Consider the following 24,399-nt stretch of genomic DNA (forward strand, 5'->3'; position numbering starts at 1 on the left):
TAAACGTGAAAATAAACTTTGCTTTATTTATTTGTCACAAATTCTCGAAAAGGTTCCATCCCTGTTTTCGACCAGATACTCAATCAGCCCAATCCAAATCGCTATCCCAGACATGTTCGATGCAGCTTTGTCATTTCAACGAGTGACAAGCTGATTTTATCAGTGGTACAGTCGTTTTCAAAAGTTTCTAGGCCATGCCAGAAGTATCTGGGTCACGATGAATTGAAACAAAAAGCTTGACGTTCAGGTGTGATCAGGTGTGATTGAACTATTTTATGACAGTTTTATGCCAGTGTTCTGGCATAAAACGTTTGAGTCAAGAGTGACCCATCAGCTTGTATTGTGAATTATTTGTGCCCCACTAACGTTTGGGACAGCAAAGAAACTTTTGAAAAAGACTGTACGCCTGTGTATCGGTGCATCTTCAAACACCGCAGCACTTTTCAGTGGCACTGCACTTGCGAATATTTCGGGATTCAAGTCTCGGGTGGGCACCACCTCTTTAGTTGGGTCTGCTTTCAGGTCGGTGTCAGCTGCCAGAGCTCCTGAAAGAAGGGACAAAGAGATTGGAGCAATTTCAATTCAGTGACTGCGCCCAGCAAACCTGAGTGAACCCGCAAGATGTGCGAGTCATCTTTTGTTTCTAAGCGAAGCTTTAGTGTCCTTGCTGATGCCGTTGTATGCCAATACGCCCTGCAGGAAAGCCAACTTTCTCTGAAGATGATGATGATGAATGATCATGGGTGAAGTAAAAGAAAAAAAAAAAAAACGCTGTGGCTGGACTCGAACCTGGGCCCCCCGCGTTGTGAAGCCGGCGTCTATCCGATTGCTTCATTTTGACACGGTCAGAGCGAACTCCAAGCAGTAGGCACCGACTTGCACCGTACACCCTGAACCCAAATGTCAGGCCTACGGAGTGCACACCCGAGTTGCTGTGGGTATTCCAGAACAATGGCGCATACACCCAGAGTAGCACATACTCGGGGTGTGGGTAACCAAAGAATCGATCATGAGAAACCTTCGCATTCACCCATCGTCGTCGTCGTTAGACAGAGGGGTGCACGATTTTTCTCTGGCTGTCACAAGATAATAGTAACCTAGTAATGCTGAACAGTCCACAGGCGTTCACAGCCTTTTGGGCAACTGAGAATTAACACAACGGCACAAGGATTCAATGTGGAAAAAATACCACCCATTGATGTGCCGGTCAAGGGACCTTTCCTGCTATTGCTCCACTAATACTGGGACTGCTGTGAGGAGGGAAACACCGCTTCTTGTGACAGGCAGGTATTTCATCCCACTCCCCACTCTTAAAAAGTGATTGCAGCACTTAGCTCGCCTCTCAGTGACACACACACATACACCAAAAAATTTAAATTTGTGTAGTTTAACGTGCCAAAGCTAGCCCTGGGGTATGAGGCAGGCCATAGTGCAGGGCTCCAGATTAAATTTGACCACCTTTGATCTTTGGGGGATTTTTGATGCGTGCCAGAATCTCGGCACACAGGCATTTTCACTGTTCGCCTCCATATGTAAAGCAGTCGCAGCGGCTGGGAGTCGAACCCGCATCCTCGGGCTTAGCACACAATGTCGTAGCTTATCCACTGAGCCACTGTGGCAGGTTTGCCCAGAGTAACACAAAGAGTTACATCAAGAGGGTAAAATAAAGCTTGCTTCTCAAATTGAAAGACATTAACGCAGGTGCTGTTTATTAATGGTTCCACGTTTTTTTTTCCTTTTATGAGATGTGGCAGCAGCCACAAGTGCTTGAGGACTACTTCAACTTTCTTCCGACAAACAGACAAGCCAACTTCCCTCCTGCTTGCCTCTGTTTGCCCTCAACACAGGTGGCCAACCGCAGACTGGCTTTTGATGCATGGCGCCTACAGGGAGTTTGGCAACCCGTGTATACTGAGCACCTCTGCTCAAATGAGTGTCACATATTTCCAGGTGACAATCTCGGTGATGAAGCGTCCTGCTGCTTACCAAGTAGGAATCTCTGGAGTAGCCGCAGAAGCGCTGTGGTATGCTGGACAAGTCCAGGGTGCTGACCTGCCACCCATGCTCGTGCAGTCGCTCCAGCCACCGTGTGAAGTGGGCATGCGAGGGGCTCACCACGTCGAGGTCGTCCAGGGTAAAGTTGACCCTGAAGAGATGGAGGAGCAGGGAACAAATTTTGTAGCAGCAACCAAGTCCGAGCCAGAGCATTATTACGTGTCTTCAGGAGACGGGGGGTGTTCCACGGTCCTGGAGCAACCAGCGGACAATGTGTGATAAATTCCAACACCAGACTACAGGTGATTCTGACCTCAAGTCGCTTGTAAAAACTGAAGGGGTTCGCTTGAGTTGTGACAAGCCATTATGTGACATTCTACACGCAAACAGAAAGAGAGAGAAAACAACCATTAAAGAACTACTGGACAGCCTAACTAACAAAACACAAAAGACAAAGCAGCTTCTTGTTTTAACTAGATGATGACACGTTGTGCAGTTATTGCAGCTTTTGTTCAACAATGCATTGTTTGTGCACAAATATCGCTGACATTTCTGTCTCCTATTTCTCTTTTGTTTTTTCGAAAAAATGAAAGAGCTCGTCACAAAGTGCCCAGAGTGAGCCGAACTGGCAATAATCAAACTCCAGCCAACCAAATAGTCTGGTGTGCTGTCACCTCAAAGGTGTGAATGATACCTGCGCAAATGCGGAGATCGCAGTAATACTCTCCGACACTTGCCGCTGGCCGTCATGAATGCAGAAGTTGGCAGAAAGCAGGTACAACATTTTTTACTGCACTTGTGCACAAAGTGTTTGATTCTAACTGATGGAAGGTCTATGACCTGTGAAAGTGAGGCAGTCGTGTACCCTCCCTGCCCCACACTGTATCTGTAATGTGTACGCATCTTTTCTTCTGCTTTCCATTAAAAAAAAAAAAAAAACGCGTTTACAGGCTCCACCAATTCCATTTCACCATCTAAAATTTGTGATATCAATAAAGGGTAGTGTGGGCTGGCGACATCCATTTCAACGGTTTTGGAATTTTCGTGTGCTATTAAACAACTGTTGCTGCCACAAGCGCTACGCCCCAACCCACGCCACTGCAATTCACTAATACAGGCCAACTTGCTTCTTTTCTCGGGGTGCGTACCCTCAACCACCATCGAATAACTTACTTCCGAATGCCCAACAAAGCCTAGCCGTGGCCTATAAGAAACACTACGCCGTGCACTCTCTTCAGTGGACGAATTAGACAAAGCGTCAAACCTTTTCTCGAGTGCGATGAAAACCACTTGTTCAGCTCGAGTGACGCCCTTCAGCAGGAGTTCAAAGAGGCCGTCGGTGAGCCCGTCATCGTACACGACTGCAACCACGAGAGCAGACAAGGAGCCCCGCTGCAAGCAATCGCAGTCAGGACAGCGGTAAAGAATTGTCTGCACTCACTCACACTCTTGGATGTTAGCTATAAAGGTTAAGGCAGGAGGTGACCATAGGGCAATGCAGTTTGTAGGAAGGATTGCTGTAACAGGGCATAAGAGGAAAGGGGCCCCTCCTCCAGTATCCCCCTTTCAGAAGCATACACCTCTGGAAATAAAAGAAGGGTGTAACTAAGGGCAACAGTGTCACCAAGGACACCAGTCCTGCCCATTTCAATACATATCCTCGCCATTTCCACACCACGCACCGTCTAGGAGGGAGGCAGCGATGGAATGGGAAGAACACGGTTGTTCGAGTGTTTGAAATTCCCTCCACGCTGTTGCGATGATCTCTCGCACACACTTTCGGCCTACATAGGCTAACTTTTTCATGAAATGGAAATGAATGAGCACACACTAACAGGAATAAACAACTTCAACCTCAAAATGCTCCAACTTGCTTCGTTCGGGGCCCACATCCCTCATATTTTAAGGGCCATGAAGACCAAATACAATGTCGCTCAATTTGAAAGAACTAGCCTTTGGTTACTTGTTCGGCTCCATGCCAGCCACCAAAGACAGTTTTTCTTTAACAACAACAAAGAAGGAAGATATATATTGGAAAACTTTCAAATTTCAGGCTGCTTGACATCAGCAGTGAAGTAATAGGGGGAACGCCAAGAACAGAGTTGAGCTGAGTGATGGGCTTCTTGCAGCTCTTCCCACCTGTTGTGAACTCCCAAAGCGAGTAGTTTTTGGGTCGCAGTGGCAGTGGGAAGGCCAAGCGCAGTTTTGTACGCTTGGTGAATCGTGGTGTTGAGCCGAGCCTTTTCTGTCGTTTGGAGAGAGAGGTATGGGGTTCCTTAGGTAATGCGGCTAATAAGCACAGCCTGCACTACTCCTAGGGTATCGTGCTCTTTAAGGCCTCGATGGCCGTGGAGATGCGTTGCAGAAGGTGCATTGGTTGCGACAGGGCTTTATGTAGTGGAAGAATTGTGTGTAGTCCAGAGCCGTTTCCAGGTATTGTGAGAGCCGACACCCACAGGTGCGGGACGTTGGGGACTGGCTGCCCTCCAATGAGGTTCAGGTAACCTCGAGCAGATTTGTGAGAAGTCGGAGAGTGGAGTGTCAGCAAAGCTGATTTTTCGGCTGCGCACTGGAGGTTTCGTGTCTGGTGAGTTGCCACTGCCTCACCTGTTTTCTTCGTCCTCAGTAACTATCCTATTTGTTTGAAGTTTGCGGTCACACCGGCATCATTGTCATCGGGACAACGCCGTCTCTCTAATGAAACCAACTTGTATTTTGTCTTCAAGGCCCCTTTAACAACAATGCTCTACTGATCAACTACAGCCAGCAATGGCCCTGTTTTCAAAGCACCTGACTACGTACCGTCCGCCGCTAGAAAGACTTCTGCCTTCAGGAATTCATCCCTCTCGCTTGCAGACCACCCAAAGGAACCCGTTGCAGTCTGCGTTTCCGGGAGTCCTTTTGTCCAGTCCAGGCACCTGACTTTTGCTGGGGCTGGCTTCACGTCGAGAGCTTCGTAGAAGGCCTCGTTCTGCTTCAGGTTTCGGCCGCACAGGTGCAGGACTTCCTCCCATGCATCTGCAGGTGAAAGGTGATCGGAAAAATTAGGTTCCCATTGCGGGAAGACTTAATCGATGCATAGACTTTCTTGAGCCCTCTCCCTCTCTCTGCTATACTGCAGAAACAATGCAAGCATATTTTGTTTCACCACAAACTGAGGGTTGAAACAGTTCTTGCTCACAACCTTGCTTGGGGAGGTCATGGAGTGATTGCCTCCTTAAGGTATTGGGTCCAGTTGAAGCAAAATTTAGTCAAGGGTCCAATGAAAATTCGTCTGGTTGGGTAGCAACATCATTATGAAGATGTGACTGCAGAATGAGGCGACAAAATCTTCGACATTATGAACTCAGTACAAGAGTATTTTAAGCACAGAGAACTTTATGGGCTCGCTTTGTTGTCGTAGCTCGCTTGCTTGACCCAAGTAGAGCCACACGGTGTTCCGTCATAGCGGCTGTTGTCGCGGCGTAACCCAGAGGCTTCGAAAGCCAAGCGGTTTATATAGTCATAAGCGTTCGAAACTCGTGAACCGCTGGCGCTTGTCATGCATCTCCCTATTATTGTTTAGCGCGAAGAAAACTGCAGGTACATTTGAGGCAAAATATACGTGATTAACCGGCAGAGCCCACGTTCATTTAGTTAGGAATGCTCGTTGGGTAGGTTTTCACGATGGTAAGCGAAAAAGAAGAGGCAATGCAATGCCGGTATGTGTGGGAGGAAAAGCAAGCACAAAAAAGAAGAGAAGTACCGCTGGTGCAGTTTCAGGCAGGGGGCGCAACGGCACTGCAAACACAGGAAGTTTGAATTGCATTGGACAAACCTCCGTCCAATTCATCAAGACAGGAGTGAGAGAGGGCGGCAAAGGGCACGATGGATGGTAGCAGTGAGCGGATAACGGCGCCACAGCCCATTATGGCGAATCACTGCTCTGCTCTTGCGACAGCTTCCACATTGAGTGGAATGGCTAATTTTTTTCACCATCAGCAACCCATAAATAGGGGTTCCGAAACATGAAACAAAGTTGTAGCCCCTGACTTTGTCAGGGGCTACAACTTTGCAATGCGGAGAACTTGCAACATGAACCCACCACTCCCACACTGATGCCTAAAATGAACGCTCCATCATACCAGCAGCCATGCCCTGCACATTTTGAGGCGATTTGGCACTTATCAGGCGCAGAAGCAGGATAGGCGCAAATACTGCCAATACTTTGTTCCGTCTAGTTTACTGTGTGTGATGTAATGTGAAGTGGTCTCTCCAATTTTCGTTTTTATGGTGTTTGAGGTTTTTGAGAGGGGACAGGAGGAGACAGAGAGGAGGAGGGGCTCGCCACGGGCCTTGCCCGACCTCTTGTATGCGATCATGAGCCTTGAAAGTTGTAAATACGTCGTGTAAATAAAGCGTACATATTGTACATTTTGAGTTTACTTGGAGTAGACCGTTGTTGGCTATGTGCCGTCGGCCAACGAGCCAGCAATAGCCGTTTCATCGGATCATCTCTTCGATCATCGACTTCGGTGACCGATCCACTTTTGAAATTTAACTGGTGAGATGGGACAACAATTTAGGGGCACAGAGAGAGATGCATACTGAAATAGATTTTGAGCATGTCATATATACTTTTCACTAGTTTTAAAAATAAAATAAAAACCACCTGTTGTGCGCATATGGGTTGCAAGTTGAGCTTCACGTGGGAAGGTACGAATGCAAACAAGAGTTTATCCTCTTGGCATTTGTGACGCAGTAATTGCTACTTACCCCTATGGTACCTTTACTTTACAAAGTAGGGGCAGAGCAAGCAAGGCTTTTGGGAAGACTTTGCGAGACGACACACACCTGTGCAGATGACATAGTCGGCGAAAGCGGCCGCCACGACGCCACAAAGGCCGGCACCACTGCCAAACTCGACGACCCCTTTGCCCCGCAGGAGTTCTCTCCCACGATGAAGCAGGAAGTCGGACATGACCAGGGCAGCTTTCCAAACCTGTTGAGGGGTAAAGAAGAAAAAGAAAACTCGCCAGCATGAAGAGGAACTTGTCGTGTGAGAATGAACACGCGCAATTTATTTTCGAAGACGTTTTCACGCACCCAGCTTGTTTGTTCCGAAAAGAAATCATGTCTGCTTTTTGTCAGAGCTGCCACCCTTGCATCAACTCCTGGTCACGGGGGTAAAAATGGCTTTCCTTGAGTTAACGTATTGTGTTTCTTTTGTGGGTGAAAACTAGTTTAATTTAATGGAAACTTGCCATAAACTAAGCTTGCACACGATGTGTGAAAAACTACGCAAAAAATTGTGCATGGTTCGCAGATAAAATAAGCCTGCTACGTGTGCTGAAAGCCACCATGGTATACGTTAGCACAGGCCAGCAACATTTCCAATAGAACAGTCGGTCGGTCAGTTGCTTGATTTATTGATTCAGAGGAAAAGGAGAGTAACTGGGAGCGACCAAGCTCGATGACCAAGCAAATCAAGCAAGCGTGAGCGTCAGAAAACCACTAACCACTCTCACTGTTGCGTCTTTATAAAAAATCAGGTGGCAGCTGCGGCGAAAGATGACGGGAAAAGGTCCATGGAATCTTTCTATGCAAACCTATACTGTGTGCACCGCGCTGTTTGAATGCAATATAACATGGCATGGAACCACATAACAAGAGCTGAGGTCAGCACAAGAGGCAGCTTTAGTTCTGGACTAGTGTGATTTAACGACTTGATAAACAGCATCCGAACGCCTTTAGCTACAGGACAGCCCTTTCGCTACAGAAAATACCGTTAGCTACGGGAAAGTCCCAATAAACACTATTATACGGAGAGGCTTCGACATTGCTGTAGGACCAAGAAAACATATACACGCCCAGAATAACCGTCACACACGATGTAAATGTTAATGCGAAATATCGAATGGTTCGCTAGGACGGGTGCCTCACTGTGGGGCTAACACTTTCCACAGAAAAACATCGAACAGATGTGTACACACATCTCAGCGAGAGAATATGTAACAACTGAATTATACATATATCCCATGCAACAAGCGGACCAAAGCAGGAGGTGGTGAGGCAGGGTGTTGTTTCAGATGAGGGAGCAGACATGTAAATCGAAAATCATCTCGCGAGACGAAGAAATTCCCCAGGCAAAAGCTTTCTGAAGGCATGCTTTTGACAGACCTACACACCTCCATGCCGACGACGTATACACAGAAGGCAATGGTTGGAGGTGTATGTTTATGTACTGTGCTGGTTGAAAGTTTGAATTGATTGATTGATTGTAGGGTTTAACGCACGGACGCAACGCAGGCAATGAGGCGCGCCGTAGTGGAGGGCTCCGGACTAATTTTGACCACCTGGGGATCTTTAACGTGCGCCGAAATATCGCACACACGGGCGTTTTCGCTTTTCATTTGCATCAGAAAACCGGCCGCTGCGGCCAGGAATTGAACCCGTGTCCTCGTGCTCAGCAGCACAATGCCTTAGCCACTGAGCCACACAGAGGGTTTAAAGGTTTGGAGCCCAAACTGCTCAACAAGATGTGAGTAAATATATTCATATATTCATTTTGCTTCTTTCGAGCTGTAAAAAACCACACCACTGATGAAAGACAGTGATTTGGCTAGCCTCTTTTGCTTCAAACAGCTTGATTTTACATGCATCCACGTACAGTGGCTCTGCACTTGATCATTTCAGTCGGAATGAAAGCACACTGGGCTCCAAACTTCTGACCAAGACTGCGAACGCCAATTGGTTAAACATCTTTTAGCAGCAATGCTACCACAAAGCAGCACAGTACAAGAACAGTGCACAACATGCTTTGCACTGCACCTGCTTCTGTCAAGGTAGTGTAGAAAAAGGGGATGAGCTTTTTCTCATTTTTGCTGCTTGGCCCTCTAATAGCTGCAGATGGGGAAGGGTCCCTGATCAGAGCGGCCAGCAGTTAGTATTACCTGCAATCCAACGGTGGGTAACGTGGAGGCCGGGCAGTGGTCTGAAAACACGAAGAAATACAACGAAAGTAAACTTAGAAAGCCTGCAACCAAGCATCAACTTCCAGCTTTGTGGTGAACGTTCTGATAGCGACACTATTGACAACAAGAAAACAAAGGAACAAAAACTCCAAGTACACCTAAGCACTTTTTACGAGTCGTGAATGTGAAGGGCATTGACACCAACTTGAACAGCACTGAGTGGTTCCTTCAAGTTTTGTGCTGGGAGCAATGTTTTCGAGTTTTGCGATGAAATCAATGCCGGCTTTTTAAAACTGTGTTAGTATGTTGGCTGTAAGGAGGAACCATTGGGAGGAGGATTACGCTGAGAAGTGTACTGCTGCACTGAGCAGCCTCGCCTGCTAATGACTGCTGCGCCGACGGGCGAGGCCCCAAAGAGCGCACTTAATGACGCATCACGGCCACCAAAAACCAAATGGTGGCCACAACCACTGCCACACTGTCGATTTACAAGTGACTCTGTGCACAGTAAGGCAATGCCTAGCAGTGCGGTCCTTTTTTTAACCTCTGTAATTGCAAACTGCACACTGAGTTGCCCGAAAGGCGACTTACCAGTTGTTTTTAGTGCAACTCAGCATAATACAGTTCCACACTGGCTTTGCTCTCTTCTTTGGCACTGATGTAGAATAACTGCACAGCAAAACTTCACTGCAACGGATTGAGCTACTAATGGAGGATGGAACAAAGTCCCCTTAACCCCCTCCTCTACCATTAGCAATAGGTGTGGTCATGGTTTTAATGTGAGACAGGGAGTGAGTGAGTGAGTGAGTGAGTGAGTGAGAAAGAGATAGAGAGGGAGAGGGAGGGAGAGGGGTGCTTATTTGAGACCTGAACTAAACACTCCTGCTGTCTGCATCAGTGCTGGCCTATGACGATAATGGGGTCGTCAAAGAGGCGGGTGGGATGGTGGGAGTGTTTTCGGTAGTTACGCAATACTCCCTTCGGACCCCTGTCAGCATAGACAAATGTGGCAAGAGAGGGTCCATAACAAAGAGTCCCACATAAAATGCAGCACCCAGTCGAAGTATGCCGTTGGACGAATGCCTTTGGGGAGCGAATGGAGCGTGCGATCACGGAGGATAGCGCTACACTCACAGTCCCAGACCAAATGTGTGGCAGTTGCAGGTCCACGACACAGCAGACGGAGTCCTCCGGCGGGGTCATTGCCATAGGATTTGTGGCCAAGTGCAAGGGAAAAGGCGCTGTTTATGGCAAGGCGGTGAACTAATGTCTGAATTCCCCGCAGTAACCCCTCCGGCATGGGAGGTACGGTCTCCGCTTTCCTCGCGAAGGCACCAGAGTAACTATTCACCTTTGTTACGCGAGTGATTTCCCAGGAGTGACATCGGGTGGGCTCGCATCACTGATGGGCAACGCAATCATGGCTTTAATGAAGCAATGGCAACAATGCAGTAATTTCTATCTCCTTTTCAACCTCGCCACAGCAATTAACACAGGCGCTGGAACGGTGCTGTTGTGGCACACATGTTATCACCGCCAAGCACCATGATCAAGTAACTGAGTGAAAGAGTCTAAATTATGCTGAGAAAGCATATGCTAACACGGATAACATGTTCATGTGCCAAGTCCAGCGAAAACGAAGAGGCAAAAAGAAATAGTAAAACCAAGCATGGGAATGGTACAAATGGATGTGTAAGCGTTAATGCTTGCCCATGCAATAAGATATCTTTGTAAAATTTTCATGGATTCATTCGGGCATTTAACTTCTAAAAATCTTAAAGCTGTGACAGGATGTAGCGTACACTGTACTGTGTGCCTAAAGTGTCCCACATAACTTGAACAAAAATTTAAATGAGAAATATCGAATCTCCTTGCACAAAAGTTATTCAAAATTGTTCAAGGTGGTGGGAACTGTGGTGTACTACTATTTCACTCTGGTTAATTAACAAACAAGTTAAAATCACACACTTCCCAACGAGTGAACCAACGCAACAATTTTCAGCTGACGAGTTGTAGAACGTCCAAAAAATATGGTGAACACCAAAGTTCGCGCAAAGATTTCTACAAGAAAGGAGCATTTATGGTGCCGGAACAAAACAAAAAAAATACGGTGCAAGGTTGGAGCTGCATTCACATGCAAATAACAACAATCAATACGATCTTCTGCTTTGTTTCTTTAAGGCGTTGAAGAATCTTCTACAGAAATCACAAGAAACTTCTACAGTTGATGTCCTTTTTCCATGTTCTCCAGTTTCGAGATTAAAAATTTCCCGCTAGACTCCACCAATCTAGTCTCATCCAGTCCAATCCTTTTGGTCCAAGTAACCTGAAACACCCCTTCTACCTAACCAATGTGCAGCTCCCAAAGACAAAGACCTTGCATCCTGCTATAACTGGGCAAATGGAGCAATGAGGTCTTAAACGCATCACCTTGTCTACCACCTTGCAGCCCGCTTTAAGACTGCTCTGCAATAAAGCTGAAAGAAACCCCATTAGTGGTAGAAAGCCATTCTGACTGCACAGAAATCCGCACCAAAGCAGAACAGCTTGCCAAGCCAGCCAGAAACTAAACAAAGGCTTGTTGCCTCCCACAGCTGAAAGAAGCCCACCTGTGTGGCTCAAAGAAAAAAGGTCGCACAGAATGCATTAATCGTGCTACAGCTGTGAGCAGCTCCCAACAGAATCAGCAGTCGAGGGCTCGCCTGAGAACTCTGTACATTCGTTAAGCTTCATCGGCACACGGAAGGAATCAAAAGTGCTGCAAGATTGCGTAACCCCGAGTGAGAATTCCACCAGCCCTTTGAACATGGTTGAAGGCAATGTTGAAGGTTGTGCAAACTGCACATCATACTACAGCAAAACACTGCTACTGAACTGCAGGAGCAACAACCATATAGAATTTTGGTGATACTCTCGAAATAATGTTGTGTAGCAGTGGTGTTAAATAATAACAAATTGGTTCATGAGACATGCCACAACATAGCAGTGCTCAGGATTACTTTATAATAACTAGGCTTCCTCAATTTTCAGCAAAGATCCTGACATATGTGCGAAGTTTGCAGAATGCTCCGTATCTGGAAGCTGAGAGGGGCAGTCTGCACAGTCCAAGTAGCGATTAAAAAAAAAAAAAAGAATGCCATACCCACTACACTGCTACGGTGGATATTTCATGATGGCTGGCTCATGATGGATATGTCCACTACATGGCACAGTGGCTAAAGCATAGTGCTGCTGAGCACTATGCCAAGGACAGGGGTTTCATCTCGCCCATGGTGGCCGCTTTTCTGATGGAGACAAAAAGCGAAAACACCTGTGTGTCAAGATTTTGGCGCATGCCAAAGGCCCCCAGGTGGTAGAAATTAATCTGGAGCCTTCCACTACGGCACGCCTCATTGCCCAGGTAGAGCCTCGGCACGTTAAACCCCCCCAAAATTTCAATTTCCTGATGGATATCTCATGATGGGCATCCCATGATGGCAATGCATGGTATAAAGCCTACAGAAGGAAAGCAGACTACAGTCAAACCTCGTCATACGTAGTCGGCCGGGAACGACATTTAAGTATGCATTAACTATGTATGGATTAATCGCCAATGCCAGTTTAGCGGCTACTTATCGGCCAGAAAACAACTTCGACACATTGCTCTCAAACACACACACACACTCAGACAGGCTTGATTTGTGCTTAGGCTGCAAAACATCCACCATCTTCACTTTCCGCTGTGGAGGCTTTACCGGAAGCTAATGTGGAAGGCCATGCATTTGTGCATTGCACTTGGCTACATTGATATGAGCAAGAAATACGTCACGGTGGCCATGTTTCAACGTCCCTATTGCTGACGGCTGTCGTTTGGGCGTCACAGCTCGCACATCAAACGTCTGCGCACAAAATTTTGCCGATTTTGTGTGCCCGTGCTTGTAGAACAAGAAATAACATAGTACGCACTAACCATTTGATGGGCAATGAGCGGCTATGGCTTAATTAAGCGGGCAGCCAATACATGGGGTTAATGGGGAATCTTCGTAACTATGGTTAAACTGCAATTACACATTAAGTAGGCACGTATTAACAAGGTTTCAGTGTGTAACCATACTGCAGATTAGTCAAGTTGGTGGGTCCTCACCCAGCAGTATCTGTGCGGTCCTTCTGGTCCGGGTCAGGTCAAGGTCACCATCCTCATCCAAGGTCAGGCAGCTTGGGTCAGCCACTTGACATAGCTCTACGTCGTCCTCCCAGCTCACTTGCAAACGTGACTGGGCCACTGCGTACGTGTTATTCCACCACAGTCAATCTCCATTACAAAAAATCAATAAATCAAAAATTAAAGCCGTTCCACTCAATGCGAAAGGTGTCGGAAGAGCAGAGCAGTGATTCACCATAATAGGCTGTAGCGCCGTTATCCGCTCACTCCTACCACCCAATGCAATTCAAGTTTCCCACCTTCGCAGTGCTTGCTTGCCCCGTGCCTGAAACGGCGCCAGCGAGAGTTCTGTTCTTTTTGTGCCTGCTTTTATCTCCCGCACGTGCCGGCGTTGCAGTGCCACTATTTTCGCTTACTCTCATAAAAACCAACCCAACGAGCCTTCCTAACTAAATGAATGCGGACGCTGGCGGTTAATTCCGTACATTTTGCCTCGAATGTACCTGCAGTTTTGTTTGCGCTAAACAATGGGGAGATGTAACACAAGTGCCAGCGGTTCACGAATTTCGAACGCTTATGACTACATAAACCACTTGGCTGTCGAAGCCTCTGGGTTACGCCATGACGACAGCCGCTACGATGGAACGCCGTGTGGCTCTACTAGGGTCCAGCGAGCGAGCTACGACGACAAGGTGAGCCCCTAAAGGGCTCGGCACTTAAAAACAGTGCCCTTCCGCACTGTGAAGAAGGATGACCAGTGAAGCTGGGCACAGTACAAGGAGTGCACGAAACAAAACACGTCTGTCTGTAATCTGCGAGTGAGCATACTTCCTAGCTAATTAGCTAAATTAAGCCTGGGAGGTCTAGAGCTTTATTTTATCTGACAAACATGGGGCTGACAACAGACAGGAGTTCGACGATACGTACAACTTCACCGAGAACTACATAATTACGAAAAGTAAATGAGATTCGGCATAATGCTGGAGCTGTCTTAGCGACCAGTTGTAACATCATTCGTTTCGGGGCAGTTTCAACAAAACGGGAGTTACAGCCATTTTCTGTAAGCACACTCCCCCCGTTAAAATTTGTTTTTTTGCGCCAAATTTGTCCGCACATGCTATAGGGGAAACCGAGACAACGCAGCTTCGCTGCAAAAAAAAATAAATAAAAAATACAGGGCGCAAAGCAAGTGTCAGCACATTCCAGAAACACTGGGCCACAACATTCCTGCAAAAGTTGAGGACGTTCACTAAAATGCTGTAGCTTTTTTTTTTTTTTTTTCCCACAACGTAGTTGGTACATTACATTGAGTCACTCTCATTCTGATATAAACTACTTTTTTTTTCATTTGCAGATGTGCCTTTAGAACTGTGTCAGGATCATAAAAAGGCACCCACTGCAGGAAAGCCAACTTACAGGTACATCAAGTGCGTCAAGAAAAAAACGAGCCTCGTGGTCGGAATTGGAGCTGGGTCTCCCGCGTTATGACACCGACGTCTGTCCAATTGTGCAACTCTGACACAGTCAAAGGAGTTTGGACTTCTGACTTTGACTTTAACTCAGGTTGTATGGGTGAAAGCTTTGTGCTTTTACAATGTTTCTTTTGTTTTCGTATAGCCTTTATAAGATATAAAAATACGTAGGAGCAAAAATTAAGCTTTAACACCAAAGCTACCGGGGTGACGGGTCCACACTAAGAGCAACAGGGGAAACGAACAGTTACGAAAAAGAAAACCGCATAAAACAAGGACACAAGAGAAAACGGCTCGACACACTGGGTGCAGACTAGCAACTGAGTTTTTATTTGAGTTAAAAACACACCATGAAGGAAAATGCGATCATCGCATGTGCGATAACCTAGGGCACAGAATGAAAATAAACAACCAGAAAAAACAAGAACAACAAAAATCAAAACCAAAGCCAAAAACCGAGAGCATTACGGTTTTTGGCTGTGGTTTTGATTCTTTTTTTTTCTAATTGTTTATTTTCACTCTGTGCCCTAGGTTATCGCACATGCGTAGATCACATTTTCCGTCATGGTGTGTTCTTAGCTCGAACAAAAATTCAGTTGCTAATCTGCGCCCAGTGTGTCCAGTCGTCTTTTCTTGTGTCCTCGTTTTACGCGCAGTTTTCTTTTTCGTAATGTACCTACTAGCCCAAGTTTGTATTCTACCTAAACGAACAGCTGCTTAGTACCTAACGCAAAAAAGTCAGAAAGTTTAATCAACAAGCTAGGCAGACGTGACATTAAGACATCTGGGAACAGAATTAATGCAAGAAAACAGCTGGTGGCCGTGCAGTCTGCAGAAAAAAGAAATCCTACTCATGTTCTAACAATTCCACTCGAACTACACAGCGCTCAGCAACATTTGTGCTTCTCCAGTGGTCCGCAACATGCGCTTCTTGCTCAGCAATAAACAGCAAGAACGTTTTCGCAAATAATACACAATGAAGGTGACATCAATGTCTGTCATATCATGCCACCCAGACGAAATGCAAATATTTTTCATTTGAAAGAACTAGCATTTGGGAACTGTTAAACCCAGAGCTAACCTCGAAAAATTTTTGGTTGATAAAAAAATATTAAAACTCGATTTTCACATAACATGCTACATGACATCAGAAGTGACGTAGTAATAGGAGGAAAGCTCAAAACTTCGTTATTAACTTGTTAAGTGCACATTAGCATTTAAGGGAGGACACGGCTCTTAAAACAATTTCTTTTAATTTGAAGTAAGCTCTGTGAAACTTGTCAGTCTTGCTGCTTTTCTTCCACAGATTTCAAATATGCCATTATTTTTTCAGTAAGCAAATTAGTTACCAAGATAATTAGAGATAATTACCCTACTTCTGGAGGAACAGTAGACAAGACAGCGTTCGTCATCAATCTTTATATTCCTCAGTACTATGAACCCTGGTGAGTGCAATAAGAGAATCGGTTTTTTTGATGCATTGCTTTGAGCTAATTTTACAGCTCATTAAGCCTTGATGGCTCCAGTGGCAAGGAACTATTTTGAATGCCCATTTCAAATGCCAGAGTTTAATGAGCTGTAAAATTGATTTCAAGCGGTGCGTCAGAAAAACGATTCTCTTATTGCACTCACCAGGGTTCGTAGTACTGAGGAATATAAAGATTTATGACTAATGCTGTCTTGTCTACCGTTCAAAAGTAGGGTAATTATCTCTAATTATCTTGGTAACTAATTTGCTTACTGAAAAAATAATGGCATATTTGAAATCAGTGGGAAAAAAGCAGCAAGGCTGACAAGTTTCACAGAGTTTACTTAAAATTGGAAGAAAATGTTTTAAGAGCCACGTCCCCCCTTAAGTAGCACTTGATACTACTACTTTTAGGAAACTATAGGCACTACTACAATCGCACAATCGTGTTTCTTGGCATTGGCTTTGGTTACCCACCACGGTGGCTCAGTGGCTAAGGCGTTGTGCTGCTGAGCACGACGTCGCGGGTTCAATTCCCGGCCGCCGCGGCCGCTTTTCTGATGGAGGCGAAAAGCAAAAACACCAGTGTGTATGTGATTTTGGCGCACTTTAAAGATCCCCAGGTGGTCAAAATTAATCCGGAGCCCTCCACTACAGCGTGTTTCATCGCCTGCATGCGTTGCGTCGGTGCATTAAACCCTATCAATCAATCAAAATCATTGGCTTTGGTTGGCGGCCGCAAACCGCACAAACAAGACTTTGTTACGTCATTGATTGATTGATGGGCTTTAATGAGGGGGGTGGGGGTGGGGAGAAGGCTTACAGATTATTGAAAGGTGATAGTAGCCAGTTCTTGTGTAGTGCTCAGTGAATGTGCACAAACCAGGCAACAGTTGCAGATCTTCCAGAGAATGCACTGAAGAAGGGACCGCCGCCATAAAGATGTCGCCAGAAAGTTGCCACTGCTTTGTCTATTTTTATTCAGTTCAGCTTTCGGGAGTTTGTGTTGAAATTGGCACCATTGTTATTGGGTCAATTTAGTCTTGAATGGAAAAACCCGTATTTTGTCTTGATGGCCCCTTTATTATGTCAGATCAGAGAGCAAGTGAAGTGTGCCGTAAAAACTGCCCAAATGAGCAAGCTGTTTACAAAGGTAAGCTTATGAAAGAGAACTTCACAACGAGGCCTTTCCCTCCCGAGATGCACTGTCAACAATAAATTTCTTGCCAAACAAAAATAAAGTCGTCAGATGTGGCTTGAAACGTCAGACGTGGTAGCATTGTTATGACGCCATGAAAGATTTATTGTCAAGAATTAAAAAAAAAAAAAGAGCCTTTCTGCTTAAGCTGGTGCTAAAAGAACCACAAAAATAAAAGTGCCTATTATATTTATTGTTTAGATGCACTTGAAGCGGGTTTTTAAGATGTAAGCCTGCATTCCTGAAAAAAATGCCAATTCTTTGTAGGTCAAGAATGGTTTGTTGTATTTTTATGGCTTTGGATTTTTTTTTTGTAGCTGGTGCTAAAGGAACCGCAAAAATAAAAATGCATATTAGTATATTTATTGTTTAGAAGCACTTGAAGTCATTTTTTAATATGTAAGCCTGCATTCGTGAGAAAATACCAGTTTTTTGATGGTCAAGAGTGGTTTCTTGTATGTTACTTAAAGCCAAATAATATGGCTTTGGATTTTTGTTTTGTAGCTGGTGCTAAAGGAACCGTAAAAATAAAAATGCACATTATATTTATTGTTTGGAAGCACTTGAAGTCGCTTTTTAATATGTAAGCCTGCATTCGTGAGAAAATGCCGGTTCTTTGATGGTCAAGAGTGGTTTCTCGTATTTTACTTAAGGCCAAATAATATGGCTTTGGATTTTTGTTTTGTGTAGAAACACCCTGACTTACATATTTCATTCACTGAAAGTTAGACATCTCGAGAAGAATGACAAATCCAAAATAAATTTTAGACAGCCAATATTTATGTCCAGAAATTCCGCTTGTCTGGAGCCCCTGATAAGCAGCCAAACCTCCCAAAACTGCTCGCTGCTTTGTCTGACAAGGCTGCAAATGAAGTATTTTGGCCTCCCAGTTTATCGGACAAAGCTTGCCTCACTGGACGGATTACTGCTAAGCTGTATGACGGATCACGCAGATAAGAGCAACGTCAAAATCCACAACATCACGAGCATCATATAAGCAATTCTGCTGTTATCTACAGGACTGCTCAAGAAATTGCACCCCTCGTGATAACAAACCATGATGATTGTGACATGATTACAGCAGATTGCAAACAAACATGCTAGAACATGAAAAAAACACCTGCCAAGCAATGCACTAGAAGTCAACAATGTTCTCAGTGTTTTGACGGCAAAAAAGGCAAAGAAACAAGCTCCGAACTAACAACTCTTCATGCATAATACGTAACATCACACATAAAATGTCACGTCTCGTGAATTTTTTTTCACCAACGTTTGAATCCAACACGCAATTGATGCACTTGTGAAAAACGTCTTATGCACATGTTACAGCTGAAAGGCTAGATAGAAAGTATGCCATATTGCAGAGGGAATCGAGTCAACTTTTTCTCGATAACAAACAAAAAAATGAAATTTTACTTTATTAGCTGGAAGTAAGATTCAAAGTCTAGCGAAAACAGACACGGCAAGTCAGTGCGTATGCTCGACGTTGCATTCAGAGTTAGAGCTACGTGTACAAAATCGTGGCAAGGCTAATACGACAATCACCTCCATAGTGGGAATAAATAAAAGCAGCCTTTCGGAAGCGATTAATCATGTCGAACCACAATGGAACAGAAGCCTCGACACAAAGCTCGTAAAAAAGGAGCAGCTGAACCAGACGGAGGCTTTTTTTTTTTTTTTTTTTTGTGCAACAAAAAGTTTCAAACAATACAGACATCCCTTGACGGTCCATGCTCTGACAGGTGCACTGGACAATCTAAGAGTCCGAATCTTCGAGAAAGATAGTGTCGCCAACAGAAGCAAGACGCTAAATGCAAAAAAAAATATTGCATCCTTTCCCCCAGGGAAAAAAATTGATTGCAGGAATTTATAACTCCAAAATCGGCTTAGTTCTTTTCTGCTGAAACGTGAGCAAGCCGTGCCTGACTGTGTTACGACACTACGTACACATTTTGGAAAAGGGTACTGCTATATGCATCGTTACAATAAAGATGTACACACAGATAAAAGTGCTGCTCGATAATTTCGTTATGCACAACACGCAAAATCAAAGTGACCGTTCCAATTCCCCCCCCCCCCCTTCCTTTATTTTAAAATTGACATTAGATGAAACAACGCAAGACGACATAGCCACTACGTTACCCTAGTGCTTAGAATGAATGATTTTTAGATGATGACGATAATGATTGCTATTGGTTTCCCCTTTGTAGCGGGGTGATGACGTGTCATCTTACAAAAAAAAACTAATATACCTATGTTTTATACTCTTTGTTTAATACGAGCGCTGCTCTTAGGGCAGGCGCAAAAACCTTATTAGGCTCAAAATACTTTTTTTTTTTTTCCTGTTACAGGAGGTAACTGTCCTAGGCAATATTCCCCTCTCTGCTTTTCATCCACCAGCATTCTAATCTTCTTTTCGTCGCTCGACAGCCTTGAAGTTAACTCACTCTGTGCTACCCTTAAATCCTAGGGCTTCTGGAAGCTGAATATTTCCCTCATGTAGATTTGGATGGATACCCTCGCATTCTAACACTATGTGCCACATAGTTTCTGTCTGTTTTCCGAAGACCACGCATACGCCATCATTTTGTGAATACTTCCCCACAAAGCTCTTAGTTCACAAGCAACTTGCTCTAACCTCAAAGAGCAAATCACTGCCCTGGGAATTATCGTAGAAATTTTCCTTTCTGATGTCCAATTTCTCAGCCTTGTACATTTCTAACAGCGTTTACATTTCTAACAACGAAGAAATAATTTAAAACACAAGCAAGAGAGAGGAATGGAGGTGCTAACACTTTCATCAACAAATAGCTCGGTAGTACGAATAACCGCAAACATTCTTCTAACAATGCGGCGCCAAGTGTGTCGGCAATTAGAGCAGTGCAACAACAGCTCAATATCATTTGTTTGAAACGCAGAATGTTTTAGTCGTTTGCGCGGCTTTTTTAGGCGATTCAAGGCTGGCTAGATGTGTGTGGTAAAAGCCGCGCGGAGGAATTCCTGACTGCACAGAACAGGCAAGCACTACAACTGCACTGCAAGCCGGTGCACTCAGGCAAGAGGAAAGTTAACTGTCAAGCACGATGTAAACGTTTTATGCTACACCCCAGATTGCAAAAAGCAAAAGGCGTACTCCCCTTCTATCGGGACAGCAGGTACGAACAAAGGGGCAATAGGACAATAGAGAGATACGCGCCAAAGATCGCATTACAGCTCGGCTTTCACACAATGGTAAAGCGATAAATGAAAATACTCCCTCGCCGTCAGACTACAATACATGTTCGGCCTAAAGCTTTCCTACAAAACTGCTTAGCCGCTAAACTGTGGAACTACGTAATGTTATGAAGAGACCCAGATGAGTAATCTTTATCCTAGAAGTTTCAGACAAACCAACATACATCAGAAAGCCTGACACGTTTTTACATGAATACAATGAGAGGGTGCAAACAAAAATGGCTCCAGAAAATGAAAAACAAAAAAACAACAACAAAAGACAAGCAGGCCATAGAAAAACCCACAACTCTCCCAGCTACTTTAATACAGGTGTCAATGAATTCCCTCCAAATGGGGCTAATCAATAAGCTGTAAAAGAAATCCACGAGTTGCACAAACCTAAACTTGCAAGTAGGTTTCATGGCCAGGTGACATTACGTCATTATGGGGGGGAGGGGGGGGGGAACAAACTTTAAATGATTCATTACTAAATATTCAGAAAGTAACTTTTTGGTCATTTGAGGTGGAGTCTTCGTTTCTGTACTAGTGAAATGAAACAAAGTGATAGTCAACACAATCCTTTTTATAACAATTTCTGAATCTCTGGCTAGCGGTTAAAAACATACATTCCTTAAAGTTGGCTCTTAATTAAACACATTAGCTTTCAATGTCATACTGAGTGCCTACCGTCAGTTGTGAATTATGTCGTGAAACATTCTTTTTTATTGCTGATTTTTTAAATCGTCAATACCTTTAAAGACAAACCAGATTAGGATTTTTTTCGACGTGGGTAATTTTGGTTACTACTTGCTGTCATTTTAATACAAACATCCCCCTTAAAACCAACCATTAAAAATAGAAGTTTACAAATGCTTTGCAATTAACCGTTTTAAAATTACACTTCCTATCCCAAATAATTTTCACCTAACCTTGAAAGCTACTGGAAAATACAGTGTTCGTGTAACTGCTACAGATTTCTTTAAAGACTTAGTGAACAGGTTAATATAAAGTACGCTTCACATACAGTGGTTAAAGCGGATGCAAAACCTGGCAAACGATTCCTACCTGGCAAGGAATAATATAGAGCAGGTTAACTTTATTAAAGACCAGTGGGTTTCCCAAACACTGAAACAGCTAAAAACACACAAAAAAAGACATGTTCAGCATGGTATTAGTCCTTTTCCCAATTAGCTGATTTAACATTATTAATGGCAAAGGAAAGGAGTGACAAAAAAAAAAGGGGGAAAGCTTTCGCCGGCCTTGTAATGGTATCACTAAAGGAACAACAATGTTTGGAATGTATTCAAGGCTCCATTACATTGTGACAATCAAATCAAAAGGAGTGCTTTCGACAAAGTTGTATCCGTTAGAATGCTCAGGCAACTACGGCCGTGCCCGCTTTCCAGCAGGCTTTGGAGAGGGGGCCGTAAACTTGCGTTTGAAAAACATACGCCAGCTGTCATTTGTCGCCGATGTCAAAGAACTTCCTGAAGTGAACACCTGTGCAATTTGAGCGGGAAGAAGAGGGTAAAAGACACCCTCCCCTTCCCCTCCTCCCTGGCATTCCTTCCATCAGAGTCTAGAAGCAGCAGAAAATAACAACGAAAAACGGCGCGTGTCTGGCAAAGCATGCAAAATCTAAATTGGTCCCTGTTTTTCAGGAAAACTGGAATAGCGCTGCTTTTCCACCGCAGTCTAGAATCAGGAGAAAATAACGGCACGTGTCTAAAGCAGCTTGCAGAGCCTAAATTAGTCAACATTTTTTTAGGCAAACTGAAATAACTCACTCTGAGCGAAATCAGAAATGTTGCACGTGTCTTCAAATTTCACCATGGTACAAAAAGGCCTTTGGTTTGACAAGGAGTTGCTGAAGTTGTAACGAGTTTTTACTACACGTAGGATTAGCAGTATTTTAATTACTATTGTAGCGATTTGCGCTTAGTTCCAAACGGTAACTTCTCTTACTCTCGTCTAATTCGGGCATATTCAATTTTGCAGTGACGTGGTGGTCAAGAGGAGAGAAATTTTATTATAAGCCTTGTTAACACTACTACATTTATCCCTGTAGTAAGTGTCGGCATGACACAGCTAACCAAAGCCTGGCACGGATTTGAGCAAGTTAACAGGCATGATGGATTGAAAGTGGATCAGTTGGTAGATATTTTGGCGTGAAAACACGAGAGCGCTTCATCTAAGAACTCTGCTCTGCCGGCTTGCATGTTTTCCTGCTGTTGCACGCCAAAATAACAGGCATGACTTACAACAGGAGACTTTTAGAATCTTTTCATCAACGTAACAATTCATAAAAAAGAACAAAGAAAGTCACTGTGCAAGCCCTTAGAGTAGTATTTGTAAAATATTAGACTACCTTGTCTAGACACCAATGAAGGTTGAAGTCCCAATTCTGAGTTATTTCGAGCCCACTAAAACTTACTACTGGATTTTTTAAGTGGTTGTTCCAACACACGAAATTCTACAGAGAATAAAGATTACAGCACGCACAAATATTTGGGGTTTGCCGAAAGGGTATCCAGAAGCAAAGGATGGCGGCTTTCATTTGGTAGAATGTCTCCGTTCTACTTTACTGTGGAAACGATTACTGTATTGCAGGTCAGAAAACAAATGCAAGGGTCTTCCCAAACTAGTTTTAGGTAAGCAGCATTAGTCGAACTTGTGGCATTATTGTAGTAGCTAGCTGGGCCGTTTTATTTACAAAAGCATCAGGTCAACGACTTATTGTAATCATGTTAGATAAATATTGAACTTCCCTTCCAACACTTTCCTCTTATTTTTCATGTGTATTTGATATTCAATTTTATGATTTGACTGCTTTTTTTTTTATCATTGGAAGCAATGCGATTAGTTTTCACTTACTAGCATGTCTGCTCCCAAAGTAACGAAAAAGCGTAGTGCGGGCTTGTTAATACCTACTGATACTAAACAACAGCGTTCGAATGAGCCATAAGTGACAAGACTGGGCGCTGTAAACAAAAGCGCTTGAACGGGACAGCTTCATCGGGACAATTTAACTAGCTATGCTACTTAGCCTAGCCCTCAAGACATTTTAGAAAGAAAAAGTATGCACCTTCTGTGAAGATAAACACGCAGCAACACCGCTACGTGCAAAACTAAAGGCACTGGGCACGAAAGCGGGCTGGTTTGGACATGGTATTGGACATGTTTTCCCACTGTAATTTTACAACCTCGCTAGACATAGACGATGATGCAAGGGGCGCCCGTGAGAAATCTTGTAATTGCTTAAAGCGTAGGAGGAAATGTGCGCGTTACCCTCTTTAGCGAGTCTACGTTTGCGGCGTCGTAAACGTCTGCGAGCAGAAAAGACGCCACTACTGCGAAATAGTGAAAGATGTGGCCTGCTCTACGCAGAGCGTTATTTATAACTTGTCAACGTTCACGCATGCACGACTAAACCAGAATACACCGGTACGAGTATGCGAAATGTGCGCATTACGCGGCAACGAAACATTGAAACGGGGTCGCACCGCCCTAACAATGTATCGCAATATACCCGTCGTCAGTTGTACACGCGAGCGTTTTTTTCTCGTGTTCATGAACGGAGAGCTGCGACTACCTTGCAACCGGCTCCTCAGAGTTTCCGGCATCAACTTCAGCAGAGGGTCGTCTTCGCTCTTTACGATGTTGTCAGAGTCAATGTGCACTTCGGAAACCACGATTTCGTGTTCGTGCATCTCGCCCACACCGTCTGCTTAGGCTGACAATTTAAAAACATGCGATAACGAATACGCGTAGCTCATCGGCTCGCAAAGAAAATACACGCGTTCACGCGTCAGCACAGAACCGGCCGTGTCGTGGCCGTCGCCACGTTCAGCAAGACTGATTGTGGCGAGCAACAGACGTGCCATTCTCGTAATTGTAAACTACAACAAATAATCATTATTAACTGTTTTTAAAAAAATTTACTGTCTATAAATTCAGAA

General features: G+C 44.4%; 1 protein-coding gene across 1 annotated transcript; it reads right to left on the reverse strand.

The window, feature by feature from the left end:
- LOC144138383 (methyltransferase-like protein 22) lies at positions 1 to 24,293 on the reverse strand. The gene is made up of 8 exons (XM_077670640.1): positions 24,033 to 24,293; positions 13,072 to 13,209; positions 8,928 to 8,968; positions 6,829 to 6,976; positions 4,798 to 5,013; positions 3,260 to 3,356; positions 1,987 to 2,146; positions 1 to 545 (listed from the first exon to the last, which is right to left on the reverse strand). The coding sequence occupies exons 1-8, from the start codon at positions 24,148 to 24,150 to the stop codon at positions 519 to 521; spliced, it is 945 nt and encodes a 314-aa protein (XP_077526766.1). The 5' UTR covers positions 24,151 to 24,293; the 3' UTR covers positions 1 to 518.
- Between the last annotated feature and the right edge of the window lie 106 nt (positions 24,294 to 24,399).

The sequence above is a fragment of the Haemaphysalis longicornis genome, unplaced genomic scaffold (genome assembly GCF_048455015.1).
Source record: "Haemaphysalis longicornis isolate Haplotype H1 unplaced genomic scaffold, Haemaphysalis longicornis Haplotype H1 scaffold_5, whole genome shotgun sequence".
NCBI classification, from domain to species: Eukaryota; Metazoa; Arthropoda; class Arachnida; order Ixodida; family Ixodidae; genus Haemaphysalis; species Haemaphysalis longicornis.

What these genes read in the sequence shown, in the direction of transcription:
- LOC144138383 (XM_077670640.1), bottom strand. Translation starts at nt 24,150, where the DNA reads ATGCACGAACACGAAATCGTGGTTTCCGAAGTGCACATTGACTCTGAC. An exon ending in TACCCACCGTTGGATTGCAG is followed by an intron (nt 6,977 to 8,927) that starts GTAATACTAACT and finishes ACCCCTCAACAG; the next exon opens with GTTTGGAAAGCTGCCCTGGT. An exon ending in ACTCCAGAGATTCCTACTTG is followed by an intron (nt 546 to 1,986) that starts GTAAGCAGCAGG and finishes CCCTTCTTTCAG; the next exon opens with GAGCTCTGGCAGCTGACACC.